This window comes from Zophobas morio, unplaced genomic scaffold (assembly GCF_036711695.1).
Source record: "Zophobas morio isolate AGI-343-1 ecotype UQ-CSIRO unplaced genomic scaffold, CSIRO_AGI_Zmor_V1 ptg000017l, whole genome shotgun sequence".
In the NCBI taxonomy this organism is placed as follows: Eukaryota; Metazoa; Arthropoda; class Insecta; order Coleoptera; family Tenebrionidae; genus Zophobas; species Zophobas morio.
The window spans coordinates 12,114,548-12,138,741 of NW_026972122.1; the positions used below are offsets into that span (position 1 = coordinate 12,114,548).

The 24,194-nt window shown below is 35.5% G+C and overlaps 3 protein-coding genes across 3 annotated transcripts in view; 1 reads left to right on the top strand and 2 right to left on the bottom strand.

Annotated features, from left to right (window-relative positions):
* Positions 1-3,492: 3,492 nt before the first annotated feature.
* On the bottom strand, positions 3,493-5,381 carry LOC135129930 (uncharacterized). Its single transcript, XM_064057199.1, has 10 exons — positions 5,257-5,381; positions 5,078-5,138; positions 4,868-5,003; positions 4,742-4,792; positions 4,642-4,689; positions 4,408-4,455; positions 4,284-4,355; positions 4,009-4,229; positions 3,787-3,946; positions 3,493-3,735 (listed from the first exon to the last, which is right to left on the bottom strand). The coding sequence occupies exons 1-10, from the start codon at positions 5,379-5,381 to the stop codon at positions 3,626-3,628; spliced, it is 1,032 nt and encodes a 343-aa protein (XP_063913269.1). The 3' UTR covers positions 3,493-3,625.
* An 83-nt stretch (positions 5,382-5,464) lies between these two features.
* On the top strand, positions 5,465-10,543 carry LOC135129931 (uncharacterized). Its single transcript, XM_064057200.1, has one exon. The coding sequence runs from the start codon at positions 5,465-5,467 to the stop codon at positions 10,541-10,543; it is 5,079 nt and encodes a 1,692-aa protein (XP_063913270.1).
* An 8,862-nt stretch (positions 10,544-19,405) lies between these two features.
* Positions 19,406-24,194, bottom strand: part of LOC135129932 (uncharacterized) — a 121,088-nt gene continuing 116,299 nt past the window's right edge. Inside the window, exon 2 of the mRNA XM_064057201.1 lies at positions 19,406-20,002. Within this exon, the coding sequence (XP_063913271.1) occupies positions 19,406-20,002 (597 nt within the window). The remainder of the gene's footprint in view (positions 20,003-24,194) is intronic.

The following is a 24,194-nucleotide window of genomic DNA, read 5'->3' on the forward strand; positions in this document are numbered from 1 at the left end:
CCCGAAATGCCAATCGTTAATTGATCCATCGAAAGCTATATATAATTATAGACTTTCTCGACCAAAATTTGCCTACTCATCCCCACCAATAATGTGATGACGTCACTTCAAAATTGCACATAGTAAATGGGTTTTAAATTGTATGAAATAGCATAGTCCCACACATGTAGTTTACGACTCCGTATATAGCTTTTACCCTAAACCTCCAGATTTTTGGAAAAAAAATCAAAAATTATAAAACAACATTTTGAAATCTCATTTTGAATCTGCAAAACCGAATGCTTTAAAATCTTGCAGATGGTTCACAGTTATATATTATAAGCATGATAAATTTTTAATCAAAATATATTTACTTATCCCCTCCAAAAAGTTGATTGCGTCATCTTAAAATTTTGCCGAAACTAGTTACTCTTGGAGGAATTGTTGAAGTTTGTGTCGTGAAGGGTGGCGAATTCGTGCGCGGGAATTTTTACCACAGCTACATCACGTCACTTTTTGAATTATGCTCAATGTGGAGCTCTAATTGAAGACCCAAAATATTTAATTCCTATGAAGGAATTCAGTCGAGTACTCAGATATGGAAAATAAACTCTGTGTGGCGATTCAACAACAAAAACTCTATTAATGTTCAGATACATGTCTAAAAATTAAAAACAATTGTTGATAAAAAAATTATTTTATTTTTCATTCGTATATAATGTTTGTTTTATATCCATGATTTGATAAACGTAAAGCGGCATCTTATATCCGGGGCACAATGAGCGGGCATAAAGAGTTATTATGCCCTCTCATTATGCCCTATTTTGCTAAACCGAATTAAACAAAAATTAAAAAAAAAAATATTGTTTATTTTTAACTACTTATTTATTTTTTGACAATTTATTTAATAACGAAGATACAGATTACAATTTACAAATTTGCTATTCATACCAAACTATTCAGGTAAACTTAAACTTTTCTATTGGAATTATTTCTGCCTCTGCTTCCATTCTGCTAGCACCGAATAACGTATTGTACATATAAAAATCTAGAATTGTGTTCACTCATCCTCCAACTACCTTTACTGCATAAAACATTCGTATTTAAATTAATTACAATCATCAAAAAATAACTTAGTTTACCTTCTGAAGTAAATATCTGTTGTCGGAAGCATCTTTTAGAAATTGCATGACTTGTTCGTCAGTCAAAACTCGGGATTTTTTTGCCACATAACCTTTTGGGTTTTTTATAGAAATATGTCAAACGATGATAATTAGAAATGTCTATGTTGTCGTTTACTCTTAAAGTTGTCTTGACCATCGAGTATTTTCACCATAAGGAACTGGGTGAATATTTTTCTGACTAAAAATGAAGAACACAATTAAATAATTATTTTATAAACAGAATAACTCACCAATTCTTCTTAATCTTCCAATTAAGGAAAATTTTGTATTCTTTTTCATATATGGATTCTGATGTTCCAGGTGACACATTTTCATTGGCTTTTTGCGCTTTCTTCACAATGTTTTCTGGAATTTCACAATTTTCCTCATTCATTTCCGCGGTCGAAAATATACGTGTTGACACCGTGAATAGACGCCGTGTTTGCAATAAACATAGAATCTCCTTGACAACAAAATCAACGCCACGTACATTTTTTTTTACGAATTAATTATATAAATTAGTGTTTTTTTTAGATTTTCTCGTGAAAAATAAAAGTTTGTATGCACCACGGGCACAACTTGATGTTTATAAATCTCGGGCAACTAAACGTTGCCCTCGAATATAAACATCTTCTTTGTGCCCTTGGTACATAAATAACTATAATACCAAAAATCAAATTTTAACAAACGTCTTTAGGAGCTAAGTATAAAAATCAAGTTTTTTTATTTTGACAATCATTATTAATACATTTGCAAAGCGAAATACAATTTAATTGTAATTTTTTACAAGAACAAGTTTGGCAGTTTGATGAGCATTTACAGGGGTGGATCAACAATTCCGGTAAGGGTCGCTTCGTGGGTACAATTTTCCATTTTTTCTTTCGTAGCCAAATAAGGTGTAATCAATAGGCTGCAGTAGAGTTTGGTCAGCATTTATCCAAACATATGTTTGTGCTGACGCTCTTAATAAATATAAATGTAAAGCATCTGATGTGCAAATAAGTGGAAGGTTTCGTGCAACCATAAAATTGTGTAGGATTGCACACGCATTGATATTACTGCCCGCTTTCAATGGTGCATATTTAAACCCGTTCTTGAATTAAACACCGAAATCTGGCCTTTAAAACACCGATACACCGTTCAACACATGACCTTGCACTTCAGTGTGCTATATTGAAACGATATTCAGGGGTATCATCTGCAGGAATCCTTACTGGTGTAATAAGATATGGTTGTAATGGTAACCACTATCACCTGAAGAATTCATTGCCATAACATTTCAAATGCAATTTTGTTTAGTTACCCAAGAGCCAACGCGTTCTATCACCCCCTGTGAATCTCTGCTCCAAAATCTGAGCAATATTGCTTTGCCGCCAAATGAACACATCATGGCTTGCACCCCCATGTGCGGCATTTATTCCAAATATTTTATTATTTGGACCACAGACCTAGGAAATTTTACTTTTAAATCAAGAAAATCATCAAAAAGAGATAATTAATACAATCTGAACGTTTTTTGAATGAAAACCTTTACTGTTTAGGCACTGGTGTTCAGTATTTAATGTTGGCTTTGTTATTGCAATATGGGTGCCATCCACAAACCCAATTACACCCGGCACATTATAACGTTCCATGAATCTGTATGAATAAGGGGAATAAGTTGATGCATTAGAGATGGGCACGTGAGTCGATTTTACATCACGCTCCCGGCGCATTACGTTATGCTCACGCACTGAAAATATTTTTCAGGAGGTAACTCACTCACGCTCACGCACATGCACTCACGCCATTCACGCTAATTTACATTCGGTAAACATCAAGTACAATTCCCAGTAAACCTTTTTATGTGTCTGAAATGTGTCAAAAACAATCATTCAGAAACATGAAACGTTTCTCACAGAGCCTGGACACATTTCTGGAACATCCCGGCAACCAAAAATGTCCTACCCTTATTCTGTTTCATTTGAAACGTTTCATGTGAAACCTCTTTGAAACATTTCATGTGAAACGTTTTTAAAACAGCTTTGAAACATCTTGTATAAAACATCTTTTTAGGTATCAAGAATGTTTCACCAACAAATTAATACCTGTATATTTTTAATAGCTATGCTATAATTTAATACTAGACATATATACATATGTGTATGTGGATTATATTATCATATATACTTACCTACTGAAATTTGGTTTGGGGTTCGAAATACGGGCTTCTTTTATCACGACCTCAACAAAATATTATTTTTTAATATCTTTTAGTAGAATTCATTAAATCCACAAACATACATAAATAACTAAATAAAAAATTCTTTTAATAAATAAAATAAACACTGAATAATACTACTCAATTTTTTGGAATATGTATTTATTACATATATGATATGGTAATTTTAAACAAAAGTAACTTACAAAGTGCACAGTTAAAATAAAACAAAATACAAAAAATATAAAAAAATACTGACAGGAAGTTAAAGTTATACATACAACTATTTCTCAAGTTTTCTCGTGAAGCGAAGATTTGCTTGTCTCAGCCATGTAGAAACAGTTAATTCAAATATTTTGTCGGTTAATAACGGAAAATTTTTTCGAACTGCATCTAAAATGTACTTTAAATCAATAAAAATAATAAACACATACATATTATTACTTTTTAGTACATCCATAATGATCAAGTTAGACACTTGAAAATTATTTTTTCTACCCAGCCAAGAGCATTTACGAGCCAATTTATCATCAAATATGCGGCGCAAACCCCTTTTTATATTTTCTTTAGTGGAGTTGCCTCCACATAAGCGGAAAATGTTGTCCTAATTATTTGATTTAAATTTTAAATATATACGTATGAACACATTAGATATTGCATATTTACCAGTTCTTTTCTGGCGTCCTCGCCAGATTTTAATCTTTCTTCGTATTCACATAACAGCCGGTACTTTGTAAAAGGTTGTATACATGTATTACTAATACTGTCAGTATTATGTAATGGGGTATGTGTAGGATCATTACTAATTTTTTGTAATAATCTTTTCACCATAATTTCTACCCGAGTGGTTTTTCTTATAATTTCATTTAGTTTGTCTACAATTTGATCTACAAATATAATAGCTATGTGTAATTTTCAGTTTCAATTTTATTTAAACTTACCATCAACATTACATGGTTCAGTAATGATTAAGGAGTTTTGTGGAGAAGTATTAACTTCTGAACCTAACGATACTACAAAATTAAAAACTTAAAGTACGACGTTTTGATATTGTAATCAACGTACAGGTCGCAGGTGAATCATTATTATTACGTTCCAAGCTTCTTACTGATACTAAAACAGAACAACAAATATATAAATGAACGATTAGATGTACAAGGCCGGCGAATAAATTTCGGACTTCAAATTTACTGTCACGTCAAAATTTGCATGTAGTTAAATTAGACTCATGACAATGAAATGACATTAGTGTCCGAAATTTATTGATTGGCACCGTACTCTATTAGTCATCTATCGTACAAGTATCACCAGAAGTAGTGGCAATGTCACCATAGGATTTGGCAGATACTAAAATCATGAAACATAAAAAATTACACAACACACTTCGTTTTTAACATACAAATATCATTTAGGGATCGTGAAGGCACTGTCGTAGCTGGCGAAGGTGGTGCTGAAACACAAACGGTTTTTTTCCACACAATATAAAAATTAAAGCGACATACTTAAACTTTATGTACTATTTTACCTTTAATAATTTTTGGCGGAGGTGGAATTTGATCATCTTCCTCTTCTTCTAGTACATCAGTTATAAAATCCTTAAGACAAATTGCCTTTCGTTTGCGTTTCTTGGAACGAACTTTGTTGTGATTTGACGCTATTTTCTAATATTTCCCCCACCCCGTGCGCACGCATCGGGGGTGTCTTGTTCATTTTCATTCTAGTTTTAAGTTAGTACTGTAAGAGAGTTAGGAAATACAACATTGTTCGAAAGTACCCCGTGACTTAATTCTCCAGTGCTTCAACAGAACTGCTTGTAAAAGCACAAGCAGTTGGGAATCAACAAATATTCCCCAACATATTAATTGGTCCTTCGAGCCGGATATTCAATTCGGTTTATAATGATCAAAAACACACCGACGTCGATCAACTTCGACGTGATACGGCGTGAAAGCAGCGAGGAGCTCCGTGGACATCATCAGCAAAGGCGAGGTCAGTCCTATAATCCCATTCCTATTAAGTTCCTGCGTGCTCTTTGTCATTGCCAATTTAGTGTCACATACACCTATTGTTTCATCTTTCTTTCGCTAAATTAGTAAAAAGTAATAAGTTAAATTCGTTAATTATGACTAATGCGGACGAAATCAAGGCCCTCAAATCTAAGAGAGCCAATGTTAGACGAAAACTTACTCGGTTCATTAATTTTGTAAATCAAGAAGAAAACAAAAATAAACGCGACGAAATTAGTGTGCGATTGCAAGGTATATATTCATTATTGCAAGAATTTGAGGATTATCATACGCAAATACATGTCTTTGATGAAACGCAAGCGACAGAAGATGAGCTTAATAATTTCGAAGACGATTATTATCAAATAATTAGCGAGGCAAAAAATGTAATTAACAACAGTACCGATTCTAGTAACGGCAGCGCAGTTTCAGCTAACGTAAAATTACCGGACATTCAACTACCCACCTTTACGGGTTTATTTACCGAGTGGATCAGCTTTCGTGATTCATACAAAACATTAATTCACGATAGTCAACTGAATCCAATACAAAAATTCCACTACCTGAAGGGCAGCCTAAAGGGAGAGGCGCAACAAACTATAGCGCATTTGTCCCCGTCTACAGAAAATTATGAATCGGCGTGGTCATTATTGGTAAAGCGATACGAAAACAAACGGATAATAGTACAACATCATGTACGCGCCCTTTTTACGTTGCCCGTGATTAACAATAAAGATTCAAAGTCACTTAGGTCAATGTTACAGACTTTACACACAAATCTAAAGGCCCTAGAAAACATTAAACGTCCCACCGACCAGTGGGACGATTTGCTCTTACATATGATAGCGGCAAAATTTGATCAACATACGACCGTCGCATGGGAAAGCACTCTTTCCAGCGAAATTCCAAATATGGAATCAATGTTCCAATTTTTAACGCAGAGATGCCAGATGTGGGAGGCATTTGAAGCTAACCACAGTTTCAAGTCAGGTTCAAGTAGTTTCCAGAAGCTTAATAAAATACCTAATAATCGTAGTTCCTCACATCTAGTCAATTCTACCGTTAATCAACCCATATGCCCGTATTGCAAACAATCACACAATATTTATAATTGTCAAGGTTTTTTGGACTTATCTGTAGAGCAGAGATATTCCGAAATTAAAAGACGCAAATTATGTGTAAACTGCCTTAGAGGTGGACATAAATTAGAAACCTGCGCCTCTAGTAATTGTAGAAAGTGCCATAAGCGCCATAATTCCTTGTTGCATTTTGAAAACTCTTCAAGTGAATCAGAACCGTCAACATCCTCATCAAAGATTACCAGTAGCAATTGTGCGCAAATTCTTAACAAAAACATCACTCTTTCTACCGCAGTTATTAATGTTTTAGGTAAGAACGGTAAACAAGTGCAATTTCGCATATTGTTAGATAACGGGTCCGTCTCAAATTTCATCACTGAAAGAGCCGTTAAAATCTTAGGATTACAAAATTTACACAATATTAATTTGCCATTGATAGGAATAGGTTGCACTTCGTCCACTATTAAACAAGCTGTAAAGGTCAAAATTTCATCCATTTGTAACGCATTTGAGGCCAAATTAGATTTTTTAATTGTTCCCGAAATAACAGGCAACGTACCGTCTACAGAATTTCCGCCACTCGCCAATTTACCTCCAAATGTTAAGTTGGCCGACCCTATGTACAATGTGTCGCAACCGGTCGATCTCTTAATCGGTAACGAGATTTTTTGGGATCTCATGTGCATAGGTCAGATTCGACTTGGTAAACAAGGGCCAATATTACAAAAAACACATTTTGGTTGGATAGTGGGGGGCGCTGTCGCGGCTAGGTACAATCAGAAAACGGCCTCTTGTAACGTAATCAATGTATCCCTGGATAATGAACTAAAAAAATTTTGGGAAATAGAAGAATTCGCGGAAGGTACACCTGTTAGTGGCAATGACCTGTGCGAAGAATACTTTCCGGAAGGTCTTTCCAGAAATGCAGACGGACGCTTTATAGTTAAATTACCCCTAATAAACGACCCTCCGAATATAAGTACTTCAAAGGACCGAGCGTTAAAATTGTTTTACAACTTAGAAAGGCGGATGCACAAAAATCCTCAATTGCTGAAACAATACTCAGAATTTATGGATGCTTATTTGTCGCTCGAACACATGTCTGAAATTCCAAAACCAGACAATTCAGGGTATTTTTTAAGCCATCACCCAGTTTATAATGAATCTTCTCCCACGACTAAACTGCGAGTAGTTTTTAACGCGTCTTTAAAAACCAGCAACAGTAAGTCAATAAATGACAACTTACTGACAGGGCCCAACTTACAACAGGACCTTTTCAGCATCTTGATTCGTTTTAGAACTCACAAAATAGTAATTACGGCCGACGTGCAAAAAATGTACCGTCAAATCTTGTTACATGATGACCATAAGAAGTACCAACAAATATTTTGGCGTCACAATACTAACGAACCGGTCAAGGTTTATCAATTAAACACCGTTACTTATGGGTTTGCTAGCTCTTCTTTTCTTGCCACAAGATGTTTAATAGAACTCGCCAATCAGTCAAAATTTCAATATCCCAGAGCATCCGATTTAATTTATAACGATTTTTATGTCGATGATCTCATTACAGGGGCTGATACCATTGAACAAGCCTCACAATTGTTAACAGAAGTAAATTTCATTTTACAATCGGGATGTTTTCAATTGCACAAAATAAATTCCAACTGCCCCAGCTTAGTGAGTAATCTTCAGGTAAATATGCAAAGTACCGTGTCCTTGGATAAACAGCAACCCACAAAGACATTAGGGGTCCTTTGGCATAACGATACCGACACAATTACGTTCTCTACGAATGGTAAAATATCGTCCCAACCGCAAGTAACAAAGAGAGCAATTTTGAGTACCATCGCCAAGATTTTCGACCCACTCGGATTAGTATCACCCATAACCGTAACCGCTAAAATTATCCTACAGAAAATTTGGGCTTTGAAGATTAATTGGGACGAAAGCTTACCTGCCGATTTACATACAATTTGGGAAAGTTTTGTTAAAAATTTCGGTGCGTTAGATAATATCTCAATACCGCGTAGAGTTATTCACACTTTGGAGGCTGTGCAGCTTCATGGGTTTTGCGACGCTAGCCAAAATGCCTACGGTGCCTGTGTATATTTGCGCACGAGGGATTCAATGGGTATTTATCGGGCCCATCTGTTATGCGCTAAGAGTAAGGTAGCTCCGTTACAATGTTTAACAATTCCACGTTTAGAATTATGCGCGGCCTTGTTATTAGCTCGTATGTTAGATAAGGTGACAAAGATTCTTAATGTGGCGATTCGAGAAAAATTTTACTGGACGGATTCATCGATTGTTTTGTCGTGGATAAGTTTAAACCCCGCGACCTTAAAGGTTTTTGTCTCTCACCGCATCGCCGAAATACAGTCACTTTCGGCAGATGCTGATTGGCATTACGTACCGTCAAACAAAAACCCCGCCGATATTCTGTCACGGGGCTGTACTCCGTCTCGGTTAAATCAGTCGCTCCTATGGTGGCATGGACCCGAATTTCTTCAAACCAATACAGAGCACATCAATTTTACGGCTAAAGAACATCCGCAGTTAGTGATTCCCGAAATTAAGGCGGTTTGTTGTTTATCTATCGTTAATCAAAAGCCTGAGGATCCATTTCATTTACTACATAGATTTTCTTCATTGGTGAAACTTATCAGAGTCACTGCCTATATTTTGCGTTTTAAGCATAGCGTAACAAACAAGAAAAACACCATAAAGGGTTCTTTAACTTGTGAAGAATTGCAACGGGCCCACGATGTCGTAATCAAGAGCTTGCAATCCGAAGTTTTTGCGGAAGACCTGCACAATTTACGGCATCACAAACAACTTTCTAAAAACAGCAAAATTCTAAATTTAAACCCCTTCATAGATGAATTCGGACTCTTAAGAGTCGGCGGTCGATTAAATAATTCGGAACTGTTACCTGATCAACAACATCAATTATTACTGCCCAAAAATCATCCAGTCACCAAGTTAATAATAAAAAAATATCACGATGAAAGCGCGCATTCGGGGTGTCAAGCGACTCTATCTGCCTTAAGACAAAAATATTGGCCCATTGCAGCTCGCGCAACCGTTCGCGGAGTGATATTTAATTGCCTAAAATGTTATCGTGTCAAACCCATTGTTTATCAACACTTAATGTCAAATCTTCCGAAGTCCCGAGTTACGCCTTCGCGGCCATTTAGTATATCCGGAGTGGACTATGCAGGTCCTTTTCTTATAAAAAATGGATATGGGCGTACCACCAAAACAGTCAAAGTCTACATTGTAATATTTGTCTGCTTTAGTACCAAAGCGGTTCACATTGAAATGGTTTGCGGGTGCTCATCCCTCACTTTCTTGAATACACTTAAGCGATTTATAGCACGCCGGGGTAAACCGAGTCATTTATACTCTGACAATGGCACTAACTTTGTAGGGTCTAATCGCCATCTGCATGAATTAAAGACATTATTTGAAAGTAGTGAGTTTAGATCGAGCGTAATAGATATCCTTAGCATTCAAAATATACAGTGGCATTTTATACCTCCACATTCCCCGCATATGGGTGGAATTTGGGAGGCTGCTGTCAAAACCGCCAAAGGTCATCTTAAGAGGGTTATAGGAAAAACATTATTAAATTTTGATGAAATGAGCACTTTGTTGGCAATGATCGAAAGCTGCATGAACTCACGTCCCTTAACCCCTCTTTCCAATGACCCGAATGATCTCAACGCCTTGACGCCCGGACACTTCTTGATTGGTGCCCCCCTGATCGCCGCTCCGGAACCCAACCTCGTGGACGTGCCCTGTAATCGCCTCACCCGTTACCAACTGGTGGAACAACTACGGCAACACTTTTGGCAAAGATGGTCTAGGGAGTACTTGCACACTTTACAACAGCGATGCAAGTGGAATCGTTTACCGGCCCGTCAACCTGCACCAGGAGATCTCGTCATCCTCAAAGAGGACAACACTCCACCGTTACAATGGCCCCTCGCTAGGATTACTGCATTACATCCCGGGCAGGACGGTCAATGCAGAGTGTTAAGTGTAAAAACTGTGCGCGGAGTGTATAAAAGGCCAATTACGAAAGTGTGTGCAGTGCCTTGTACAGACTGAATTAAATTTTATCTAATTTTAAATTCAGCGCGGGGAGCATGTTGTGATTTGACGCTATTTTCTAATATTTCCCCCACCCCGTGCGCACGCATCGGGGGTGTCTTGTTCATTTTCATTCTAGTTTTAAGTTAGTACTGTAAGAGAGTTAGGAAATACAACATTGTTCGAAAGTACCCCGTGACTTAATTCTCCAGTGCTTCAACAGAACTGCTTGTAAAAGCACAAGCAGTTGGGAATCAACAAATATTCCCCAACAAACTTCTTCTCCCTCTGACTCAGTTACCTTTTCATTTTTTTTTCTCAAAGGAAATAGCTTCCTTATATGATACTATAATTAAAATGTTAAAAACAGTACGTAACAACGCGAAAAAATATGCATACCGCTATTTTTAAGCATTACCCTTGCCGGCCAATCGTCCCATTGCTTTTCTGGGGGAGTTGCATTTTTGATATGTTTTCGTATATTCCTCTTCGGCCAAAACGAAAATACTTCGTCGTTTTTGCTGAAGACCCAATTGTTGGGAATGCAGGATATTTCCCGATAATCGTCGTCCTTGGTGAATTCAACAACAGTCCACTGGAACGACAAATTAACGAGAGAGAACAAGCACTATTTTAGTGCTATAATGATTATTTCCATTTCTGATGAAACACCAATTGCTGTACGAATGATGTTTAAATATTATTAGTTGTAAGTAAATATCCCACAATCGTAGTTTTACTTCTGGGCTGATCTAAGTAGCAAATCAAATAAAAAGAAACGAAGACTAAAACGATAATTATAATGATAAGACTACTGTAAGTAGGAATTGTTAGCGTAAAAACTATTTCTTTCATCAGCATTATGAAATTTTAGCTGGTATTAAAAATGTAATTAATTTTATTTATGCCTTAAATAAACTTCGGCCAATATACTTTTTACAAATACTTAATAAATAACAGCAAAAGCATATATGGTTAACCGTAAAATCACAAAGACTTTACAACCTTAGTGATGCTGCTTAAAATTTTCTAAAATATTACAACAGTATGTTATAAATAGCTGCCCTAGTTTTTCGTGACACCAGTACAAATTTTAGTTCATAATTTTTTACTGCATACACACCAGTTTCGTCTTATACAAAATAAATTTATAATTAAAAGATAATTAGATTAACAAGTACGAACCTGATGAACGTGATTTATTGTTTCTCGTTATGCAATAGTGGTATAAAAACCAACGTTTCTTCATTGATGATATACTTCAGGCATTTTTGTTTAATATCGTCACACTGTATCTTACACAAATCTTGAGATAAATGGTTTTGTGTTGTTACTATATTAAAAAATTCTTGAGAATTGCAAGGTTCAGTGTACAATGATGATAGCGGATATAATTTTTTGCCATAAAGAAAAATGTTATTGTTGAAATTTTTAGCAATATACTTGACACAAAATATACTGTTATCACTTAAAAGGACAAAGTTATCTTTGTCATTTATTATAATTTGAAAATTTTTCAATTTTAATTTCTTAAAGCATGTAATATTTTCATTCAGTTGATTTTCTACTTCATATTCTAGTTGGGGATAACTGACACCAGTCTTCTCATTTAATTGTAGTCTTTCGGTCAGCCTGCAAACAATTTGTTGTAATGGTCGACGTGAAGTTTTGACCATTTTTTTAATATTGTATAAATAATTCTCATATTTGAAAGCGCTAAATTCATCCAAATTACCATGAAGCAAGCAGTCATTTGGCAAATGTATTAAATTGTGTACATTATAAGAAACAAATTCCTTCCCATATAATGCACCAAAATTTTTTACAAAATAACGTAATAAATCACAAGCTGAGTTGTTATATTTAAGATACAATTCAGGTGAACACAGAAAACGAATAGCCGTGTGTAACGACATGAAATGTAAAAATTTGTCTCGGGGTAAAACATCCTTTAATATTATTGGTCCTGTATACAGCAACAGTTGTCTAAATTCTGTTGCTTTAAAACGATCGACTTCGAGAAGACTTCTAGGAGTTCTTGCAAATTCTATAGGTATAACTTTTTTAAGCTTCAAGATGTTTTTAGATAAAATGGCCATTTTCGAGTCAGGAATTCTAACATCTTTTTTACCTTTCACCCAAAAAAGTACTAGCCGTTTCATCACACCTAAGCACACAAGATGCATGTAGTCCAAACATACGTTACTAACAAGCCCTACGTTTAAATTTTCAAGTGGACTATTATACAAATGAAAATCATCATCTTCTTTGTTTTTGAAGGAATCATCTGTGCGCAACGGAGAAACCAAACTCTGAAAAGTTACTCTGCCATTTATGTACTCGCCTTGATCAATACATTTCGTACAACCATGGCAGGGCTCTCACTTGGTTCATATGTTATGAAAAAGTTCATATTTTTAATGTAAGTCGTTATTATTTCATATTTGGTATGAATTTGTTCATAAAAGTTCATATTGATTAGTTCGTATAAAAATTAAATTTAATAACATTATAGTTTAAAAGCATACTAAATAAAAAACACCAACACAGCAACAAATTTTTGATATTTGACAATAATTTTTAACATTTTCATTATAGTAAGTGAAATAGATATTTATGTAGGAGCAAAATACACGCTACGCCACTGGAGGGCCAAACATGCATGCGTGGACCTTTTGTCTGTCCTTTTTCTTGCTGCACACAGCATCATGCGAGAGTAGGTTAGAATAGTCGCGGCGAGACAATTTTAACCGGTAAAGCCATGCACATCCGGTGAAACAATCGGTGCACCAGTGCACCTGTAGTCCCCGCAGTTTGCAATAAGTTTAGTTCTAACCATAACCCAACTAAGTAAGTTCTTGTTTTTGTTAATACTCTATTACTTATCGTGCATTTATTACATTATTAGTTATTTACTGAAAAATTAAGATGGGCAAGTGCAAATTTAACAGTGACTGGCTAAACAAGAAGGATGAAACCGGAACATTAGTGTCGAAGTGGGGACAAAGAGGCAAAGAAGTTGATGACATGTTTTGCTTTCTTTGCAATCGAAATTTTTCTGTTGTTCGTGGATTCGCTAGCGTAAATCAACACGTTCAGACAAAAATACATAAAGATAATGTTAAATGTAAACTGAATATTGTACAACTAAACTTCACAAGTAAGTCAACGGTAAAGTTTAAATGTTAATATTATCATCATTTTTCTTATAATAGATAATTTAACTTCAAGTTTAAGCGCAAATATGATTTCTAAGCGTGAGAGCGCTACTCGAGCGGAAATCATATGGTGTCTCAAAAATGTAGCAAGCAATATGTCCGCTGCATCAACTCAGGGTATAGTGGATGTGTTCAAAGCAATGTTTGGAACATTACCGACTGATTTTTCATTGTCTCCAACAAAACTTTCCTACATTATCTCTGAGGCATTGGGTCCTTATTGCAGAAATATGTTTGTACAAGATTTGAGAGAAAATTATTTCAGTTTGCAATATGATGAAACAACCAACAACAAGGACTTAAAGGAATTGCAAATTTGCTTAAGATTTTATTCCGAGAAGGAAAAAAAAATTGTTGTGAAACATCTTGAAACCTTTTTTCTTGGGAATGCTAAAGCTGAAACACTAAAAGAATACATCATCAATTCTTTAAATAATGCAGGGCTGCATTTGAAAAAATTGTTAATGTTAGGTAGCGACGGACCCAATGTTAACATCAAAGTCTCTAGATTAGTAAATGAAGAAATAAAAGCTTTAAACCGTAAACCATTAATTGACATTGGCACCTGTAGCATTCATTTGGTCCACAATGCTTTTTTAAAGGGTCTCCAAGCATTTGGTTCGCATGCTAGTGAATTTATAATTTCCATATATTATTTTTTTGATGGATGGCCATTGAGAAATGAAGACTTTAGTAAAATTCAAGAGAATCATTCATTGCCAAATCATAAATTTTTAAAACATATATCGACACGGTGGCTTACGATAGGACCCGCCATTGACCGTATTTTGGAACAGTACGAAGCGTTGGAAGAATACTTTTTAAAATTCATTCCAAAATACCGCTCATCTTTAATTAATACGAAGCATTATAAAGACGTTGCAGCTTATCTCAAAGTTAAAAACTTTAAAACTGAATTAGAATTTGTAAGTAGCGTTGCAAAGTACTTTACTACATATACTGGTTTCTTCCAAACGACAGAACCTCTTATACATATTATGTACGATAAACTGAGATCATTAACTATAAAACTGCTGACCAAGATTTTGAAACCGAATGTTTTGAAAGACTTTCGAGGAATTGTACAATACCCTGACAAAATATTTACAACAGAGAACTTACTGCCTATGGATTCGATAATTGTTTGTGAGGATTCTATTGGAAAATTGCCGAAAAATGAAAAAATTATTATGCTAAAAAACGTGCAGAAATTTTATATTGCGTCATCGAAGTATATTTTAACAAAATCACCACTGAGGCTAAAGGAATTGAAATATTTTTCATTTTTAAATCCGTTCATGATTAAAGAAGTACCAAGTTATTACGTAACTAGAATTTGTGATAAATTACCTTGTAACATTAACAAAGAATCTGTGGTTGAAGAATTTACAATGTTTGTAAATACAGAAAATTTAGATTCTTTTGAAACAAGTCCTGTAGATACCTTCTGGTCAAGTATGGACGAAAATAGATATCCGGAACTTTCAAAAGTTGTGAAAATGTGTCTAAGTTTAGTTCACGGCAGTGCTGATGTGGAAAGAGGTTTTTCATTGTCTGGACGCATTTTAAGCGAAGATAGAACGTCAATGTCTTTAAGAACCCTTAATCACAAACTTTACATTATTGACGCATTAAACATGGTAGACAATCGTCCTGAACTGTTTCATATTACACCAGAGCTTATGAATATGACCCGATTAGCATCAAATTCATATAAAAGATATTTGGAGGAAAAGCAGTTGGAAGTAAAACGATTAGAATTGGAAAATAAAAAAATTATAGAAGAAAAAGAAAGAGAAAAAGAGCAGTTGAAATTGTTTGAAAATAAACAAAAAAGAATTGAAGAACTGGAAAATGAGTTGAAGACGGTAAATAAAGAAAAAACAGTTTGTCAGTTAACTGTTGATCGGTTACTAGATAAAACAAATAAAGCCATTAAAAAAGTTTTAAAGTCTACAGAGTGCGGATCAGACGTGAAAATCGCTGGCGTGTTGCTGCATTCAGTTATTGAGCAACGAAAAGACGAAAAACAAAAAATCAAGCAAACGGACAAATTACAATCCAATATTTTGAAGCGCAAGAGTACTGTAATTAGTGCACTAGTTGATAAGAAAAAAAAGTCTTCAGAATAAGATTTTATTCCTCATTTTATTTAATTTGTGTTATTACAAAGAGATATTGTTATTTTAAAAGTTATTATTACAAATATTTTGTTCTTTTCTTATGTATATTTTATTTTGTTTTTATTATTTTTAAATTAAAATTTTTCCTATTTGTTTGCTTATGAGATTTTAAATAAAGTTTACATTTTTTTGTCATGTGATTTTCTGTAAGAGTTATTTGTATTGGTCAGTGTGAACATTTTGGACAATAAATACCTGTATATTCCGTTTTTAGGACAGGATACGCAAAAATGGCACAGCCTGCAAATCTGACGGGTTCATATTGGTTCATATTCTTCAAATTCATGGGTTCATATTTTCATATTTTATTGCCAAGTTTAAGTGAGAGCCCTGCCATGGTAGCCTGTGTGACCCTTGACACCTAAAATGAATGCCTTGGCAGGAGCATCGCAGATAATCTTAGAAATCCTAGGAAAAATTTTTGTTTTGCCAACCTCTAAACCATTTAGCTCTAAAAATTTGAATTCTTGGACAAATTCATTTAAGAACTGACTAACATCGCTTGGTTTTTTCATACCGTGATATATTCCACAAATAAATGGAGGCGATAATCTTGACTCTATTGATAATAATATGGGCCAAAATTGACTAGTAGAGCTTTTAGTCAGTGGCAACCCATCTATGTTTAAACTGAGTTTTAAAATATCGTTCTCTTTTACTGTCTGGACATCAGTTAAATTATTTAAAATTCCACGCGCAACCCCGAAGTGATAATAATGCCCTTCAAGTACATCAATAATATTACATGATCTGGGCGTTTGCAATAGAGTTCTAGCGTTTTTGGGTAAATTGTAACCACCTTGTCTTAAAATTTGCAGCAAATCATTAATAGCTTGTTGAGAGAGCAATGTTCGGTATTGAAGTATCCAATTACGAATATCATTCACGAAAGTATTATTCGGGCGTTCATGAGCTGGATTTTCATGAGTGTCAAGAAATGGCAATGCATTATTAAGAGTAAAGTCAGATGTGAAGCTATTTATTTCTTGTGTTGATTTCTGCGGCGGCGAAAATCGCCGACGTTCACAATACGTGTCATCAACGGATGAGGCAACAGCAATACTGTAACAATTTGCCGATGGAATATTTTTTGCGGGATCAAGATGATTACACAATTGCACGTTGAATTTATTTTGGTGTTTTACACTGCAAATTTGGCTACTTAATTTTAAATCAGTACTTGTACTCTTTGTGGATCCGTGGGTGTATGGCTTGCAAATATTGTTACGTACTAATCTTCGGAGATGCCGTTTACTGACCACAAGTTTATTTGTTCGATTAGAGAATAAGCTACTTACATGCCTTTCTTCAAGTAATTCTTTTTCCTCTTGCGACATGTTGTTCCGACATATATGTTGACGCTACAACTACGCAAATCACATATACATATGATGTACTAATAAAAATAGTACCTTTAATATACAGTAGGTTATTATACGTTAATACGATAAACTAATACCGATTCAAGAACCTTTATGGTACTTATTTTTTCACAAAACACGAACGTTTCGCGGGAATCCGTCGTTCTAGCACGATGCGCAATAACAAAATACTCCTCTGTCAAAATTGCAGTGCGCAAGCGCTCTGAAGAATGTTTTAAATGCGTCTCAAGAGGAACGTTTGAGAAACGTTTCAGCAAAAATGTGCCTGAAACGTTTCTATTTAGGTTGCACGTTTGTTTATGAAATGTTACACTGGAACGTTTCAAATTATACGCGTTTGGGATGTTTCGTAATGTTTCATAAATGTTTCGTGTTTACTGGGTTAATTTTATTTCAATTTTCAAGTGACAAAAGGAAAACATAAAGCATAACGTATGATTACAAATTTTTATTCAAAAATAATATTTGGTCGACATTTTCGCTTAGAAGTCTTGTACTCCTCTCTTCCAAAATGCGACCCGAAGTAGAAAATACTCTTTCGTTTGTGGCGGAACTTATAGGTATACTTAAAATTTCCGTAGCAAGGTTTCTGAGTAATGGTAAATCTAACGCTTCTTTCCAGAATTCTAGAACATTAGATCTGAAATTGTTTAAACACCTTTTTAAATACATTTTTGCACTCATGACCTTTTTTGATGGCTTTCGCGCATTCATCAGGGTGCGGGAGTTCGAACTTCCTGCACACGTGCATTTTAACTTTCCGTTGCCATGGTAACCTTAAAATACTCGGGTAGTGTCAACATTGTGACGTGTTGACGGCGCTGTCAATGCCGTTGTTTATAAATAACTCACAGTTAATCTATTCAGTTTAAAGGTTTATTCGTTGCAAAAAATATTGTACACAACACGTTCGTGAGCCTGCTTCCCGCATTCACGCAAATGCGTCACTCCCTTCGGTCGTGCCGCAAACAAGCGTTCATGCGGGAAGCAGGCTATCCCGAACTATTTGTGTAAATTACTATTTCCTAACGGCGTGCGGAAAGTGACTAGTTTCCGCACGCTAACCCGTGCGGAAAGTGATACTTTTCCGCACTAGTGCGGGAAGCAAAATGTAAGTACATTTCAAAGATTTATTGATTGATGATTACAATCATTTATATTAAATGTAAAAGAACAATTTATATAGTTATTTTTCTCATTGCTTTCATTTCGATCTGTCCCTTCAGTGGTTTTCATCTCAAACACCTTGCTAACATTTGCTGCCCCCTTTTGTTCAGATCCAACTTCAGCCTCGTTTTATCGGTGATAGTACAACTGTTACGCCAATACAGCTACTTCTGAAACTTTCTTTACTTGCTTTTCATTGCACCATGTCCAAAATTCCTTATAAGCCTTTTCATATCGGTCCTTAAGGCGGGTCCAGACCGCAGCGCAATACCGTGCAAAACGTTCGCGAACCATCACAAACGTTCACATACGATTTGCGCGTTAACGTCTAAATTGCTGCAACGTTTTTTAAAAATGTACGTGTTCCCCAAGGTTCCAGCTTTGTAGATGAGTGCGCGGAGTAGTAGTCGATCACTTGTTCAACGATATGGAGGACGAACGCACAAAAATTGCGGCAGCTGCTTTCATAATTTTGTGTGTTTCATTGCGTAATAAAAAAAAACAAAAAAGAAGAATGAAGAGACGGTACTGGATGACACGTCTTTTCCGAAGTAGAAACGTGTACAGTGGCAGTGATTTGTTAAGTGACCTGTCAATTGAAGATACCGGACAATTTAAAAATTTTTGCCGTCTGTCGTCAAGTGACTTTGAATTTATATTAAATTTAATCGCCCCTAAAATTCAAAAACAAAATACAAATTATAGGTCGGCTATCCCCGTCAAAGAAAGATTAGCTGTGACGCTTCGGTTTCTAGCTACTGGAGACTCATACACCAGCTTAATGTATACTTTCAAAATCTCCAAGCAGAGTATCTCTACAATAATTATTGAAGTTTGTGAGGCATTGATTGAAGATTAAAAGACTACATTAAGGTAAGAAAATATATTAATTTTATTTATACATTTTATTTATACATAAAAAAGCAATATTTATGTGTTATTAGCATCATCAAACGAATGTACATCATTTTGTAAAGGAGTCAAAGAACTTTGACTGTCCGAAAACTGAGAATTAGACAAGCCTTGTGACTGAATAGAATGCGCAGAATAAGTAGATGATGGTGATAAAGTATGAACGTAAGCAGAAGGTTCCTGAGCATATGGTGGTGGTGTTTGAACAGAGGAATGGCCGTAATTATTGTATTTTCCCATCTCAGCGTCAAAAATTATGTTGTTCATGAGGTGCATGACAACAGAACGAACTCTATCATCAAATTTTTTAAGTTTGGTGGCTACATGCTTCCCAAAAGTTGAACATTCATCTTTGGGAGCATTGGCCACATTCTGAAGTATGTTGTAAGCAGCTGATAATCTTGGATCCTCCTGTTCCCTTTTTTTTCCTTGGTGTCTCTTTGGGGACAGAAACACTTTACGTTTACGAGCGGACGGCTCTGTATTGTTTTCAGTGGGAGGTACTGCTTCTTCTGAAACTGCACTTTCGTGGCTTATCGATTCAGTTTCATTTGGAACCTCAACTTCTGACTCATAATCGCTTCTTCTGTCAGGATCAGGCCCAACACTTGAATCCTAGCATAAAAACAATCAATGATGATATGCAATATGCAACAAGTTTTTTAAAAGTCACAAGTTAGCTTATAGAGAAGTTTATAAAACGTATTGTATAGTACACTGAGTTTCAAATAAAATGCACCACCTATGTTTCAAGTAAAAAGAACACATAGAAGGGCTGAAAATTGGTAGGTACTCATTCAGCAAACTTGAGAGCATGTCGAAGAGGTCAGGAAAAACAGTTACAAGGCTTCAGTCCTTTACGTCTACCCTTTCTAAGTGGTGCATTTTATTTGAAACTCAGTGTATAATTTTTCTGTGATCTCAAATGAAGTGTCAAAAAACATATATCAAATTGTTTCACCACGACTTATGTTTAAAATGACATTTAGCGTCTCGCAAACATGTAGGCTAAACGACCTTTTAGATATAGTAGCAAAACAATTACATTTTTGTTTAAATCAGTGGTACTCGTTCTAATTAGTGTATTATTATTTACAGACGCCGTCTACTACAGAGAAATGGTTACAAATTTCAAGGGAATTTGAACAGCAATGGAATTTTCCGCATTGCTTAGGTGCGATAGACGGAAAACATGTAGTTCTGCAGGCTCCTGTAGGCAGCGGCAGTGAATACTTCAATTATAAATAATTTTTTAGTATCGTTTTGTTCGCATTAGTAGATGCAAATTATAACTTTGTATTTGCGGATGTCGGTTGTCAGGGCCGCATTTCAGATGGAGGCGTTTTCAAAAATTCTTTGTTATGGAAGAAAATAGAAGATAATAGTTCGGCATTTCCTAAACCAGCCATTCTTCCAGGACAAGAGAAGAGTATACCATATGTTATTCTAGGTGATGATGCATTCGCACTGCATGAACATGTTATGAAACCTAATGCAGGTTTACATAAAAAAGGTTCTTTGGAAAGAATTTTCAATTATAGACTGTCAAAAGCACGACGAGTGGTTGAAAATGCTTTTGGAATTGTCTCTGTTGTTTTCCGAGTATTACGGAAACCAATGTTACTAGAACCAAATAAAGCAGCACTGGTTGTGTTAACAACTCTTTACCTACACAATTTCCTAAGACAAAGTAAAGTTTCACGTGACTTATATACTCCTAGAGGAACACTGGACTATGAAGAAAATGGGCAATTAATCGAAGGAAGTTGGCGACAAGAACAATCTCCAAGCGAATCATTTCTTCCTTTGAGAAGTGTTATGTTTGTATAATAAACGGTGTATTGGATAAATCTCTTTATTTATCGTCCGTACAAATTGGAGTGTTATTTTATATATTCAATTCTCGTAACTATTTATTTACATAATAAAAGTAAGTCTATATATATCCTACTAGATATCTAACATTACTAATATAAACATACTAGATATCTAACACCATCTCCTGTCAGGACAACTTCAAATTCCCAACTTTCTTCATTTCTACTTTCCTACTTCGAAATCTAATAATCTTCTCGGTAAGCAACCTCTATTCCATCTTTTGGGCCTCGTTTCTGCGACTATTTGTGGAATGCTGGGTTGACTAACTACCGGCGTTGGTTCCGGACTGGTTACAATATCTTGGCTAAATGTAACATTGGTTACTTCAGAAACCTGTCTAGTTTCATTTGGAACATTATGATTATTTGAATTTGGAAACCTTGGTAACGTTCTTCCATCAGGTATGCCAGGTGTAAGCATAGGTGAATTGTAGTTATCAACTTGGTTACTTGGCGGTACATTGTTTCTCGAGAACACTGTGTCGAAATGGACTTTTTGATTATCATTTAAAGGCAATTTAATAATTTGATTAATGTGACGTTTCCAGGTACGATTATCGTCTAGCTGAATCAAATAGTGAAATTTTCCTAATCTTTTAACAACTTTTCCTACACACCATCTTTGTTTTGACGTATAATTTCTACACTGTACTCTATCACCTACTGATACAGTTCTAATTTTATTATTTTTGTTAACATTACTTACGAGGTGAGCGCCACAAATTCTCGGCCTACCTAGGAAAGAAACGTGTTGCGAAAAAATTAAATATTTATTTTTCAACATAATCTCCATTAACTTCAATACATTTAAGACAACGCTTAACTAACAACTCTATCCCTTTTAAAAAATAATTTGAATCCTTATCCCGAAAATGATGCAGTACTGCCGACTGCACCTCTTCATCCGTCGTAAAACGTTTTCCCCGACAGTCTTTTTTCAACTTGGAAAACAGATAATAATAATCGCTCGGAGCTAAGTCTGGGCTGTAGGGTGGGTGATCAAGTTGTTCGAAGCCACAGTCCCTTATAGCAGCTTGAGCAACCCATGCGGTGTGCACTGGCGCATTGTCATGAAGCAAGCGAACACCTCTTGTTAATTTTCCTGGTCGTTTTTCCCGAATACTTGCTCGTAATTCATGCAGTAAGGAAGCATAATATGTGGCGTTTACAGTAGTATTCCGTTCTTTAAAATCAATCAACAATATGCCTTCACAGTCCCAAAAAATCGTGGCCATGATTTTTTTGGAAGATTGAGTGACTTTTGCTTTTCTGGGCGGGGGTTCACCAGGAAATCGCCATTCCATAGATTCTCTTTTTGACAAGGGATCATGGTAAAGGACCATCGTTTCGTCTCCCGTAACAATTGACTGCAAAACTTTTTTCTGCTGGCCTTCACACAGCTTCAAAAATGATCTAGCGCAATCCACTCGATACTGCTTTTGAACGACAGAGAGCAGTTTAGGAACCCATCTTGCGCTTACCTTTTTCATGCCTAAATGCTCATGTAAAATGCGGCGAACTGTCGTGTCTGAAAGTCCTGACATTTTTGCTATTTCCCATACTCTCAAACGCCTATCATTTGGCACAATGTCTTCTACAGTGTCGATTGATTCTTGAGTAGTCACTTCTATTGGCCCACCAGAGCGAGGTTCGTCTTCAAGGCTTTCATACCCCATACGAAATATTTGCGATCATTTTTTTATAGTTGAATATGAAGGGCAAGCTTCGGCAAACACCGCAATCATCCTGTCCTTAATATCCTTTGGAGCAATTCCTTCTTTGGTTAAGAACTTTATCACCGCTCGATGTTCAATTTTGACCAGGTATGATGAGTCCATAATTTTTTTAACTTTACGCCTCAACTGTGTCAAAACCGTCGTCTTCGTTGATTCACTATTAAAGTCTCTCCAATCCCTTAAATGTGACATGTGAGGGCGTATACGTCGGGAGGGAAAGGAATCTGTAATGTCGGCTAAATATCTGTCATGGTCTGACTGAATTTGAATTTTTCTAAGTAGATTCAGCCACACAACAAATTAAAATTCAATTTCCATCTAATTAAAAAAGCCAATGAAATTCAAAAGCGGAGATGGGTAAGGTTAGTTTTAGCTTTTTGTGTAGATTGCACTGTTGTACAATATAAAATACAATTTGCCTTAGTAATTAATTTAAATAATTTAATTAGAACGAAAATGTTCTATGACAAGCCCTTGCATAATCTCGGATTAAAATCTTTTAACTTTTGTAAAGCTGATTTTTCTATTATCTGATTTACAGCATGGTTTTCTCAATGGCAGATCTGTAACAAAACGGATTAATTACAGGTTCCTGTAACTCCCGAAGGGGGTGACATCTTTTGATATTTTCCCTTTTGACAAGTCGGACGATTGTAACCAATTGGAGAGACTTTAATAGTGAATCAACGAAGACGACGGTCAAAACTAATGGGAAGTGACAGTTAAAATTTTGCACACAGACTACTGGGACCTTCTAGTATTTTATGAGTTATACAAATTTTCAGCCGCATAATCGCAAATATATCAGGCCGAGAATAATTGGCGCTTACCTCGTATTTTCGTTGAAATTGCATTTGGTAACATTAAATCTAATCTGTTTCGAATTTGTCAACCAAACAATAATTCTGAAGGACTTTTATTAGTTGTACTATGTGGTGTAATTCTGTAATGCATTAACATTCTTTGTAGATTTACCTCATCTGTATTTCGGGAATCTATATTTAAACTAACTAGACTTTTCTTCAGACTTTGTACAAATCTTTCTACTTGTCCGTTAGTTGCAGGATTGAACGGCGCTATTCTTTCATGAATAATATTATTACTAAAAAGGAATTTATTAAATTCATGTGAACATAATTGTGTAGCATTATCACTCACAAAAACTTGGGGTATTCCAAATGTTGCAAAAATTTC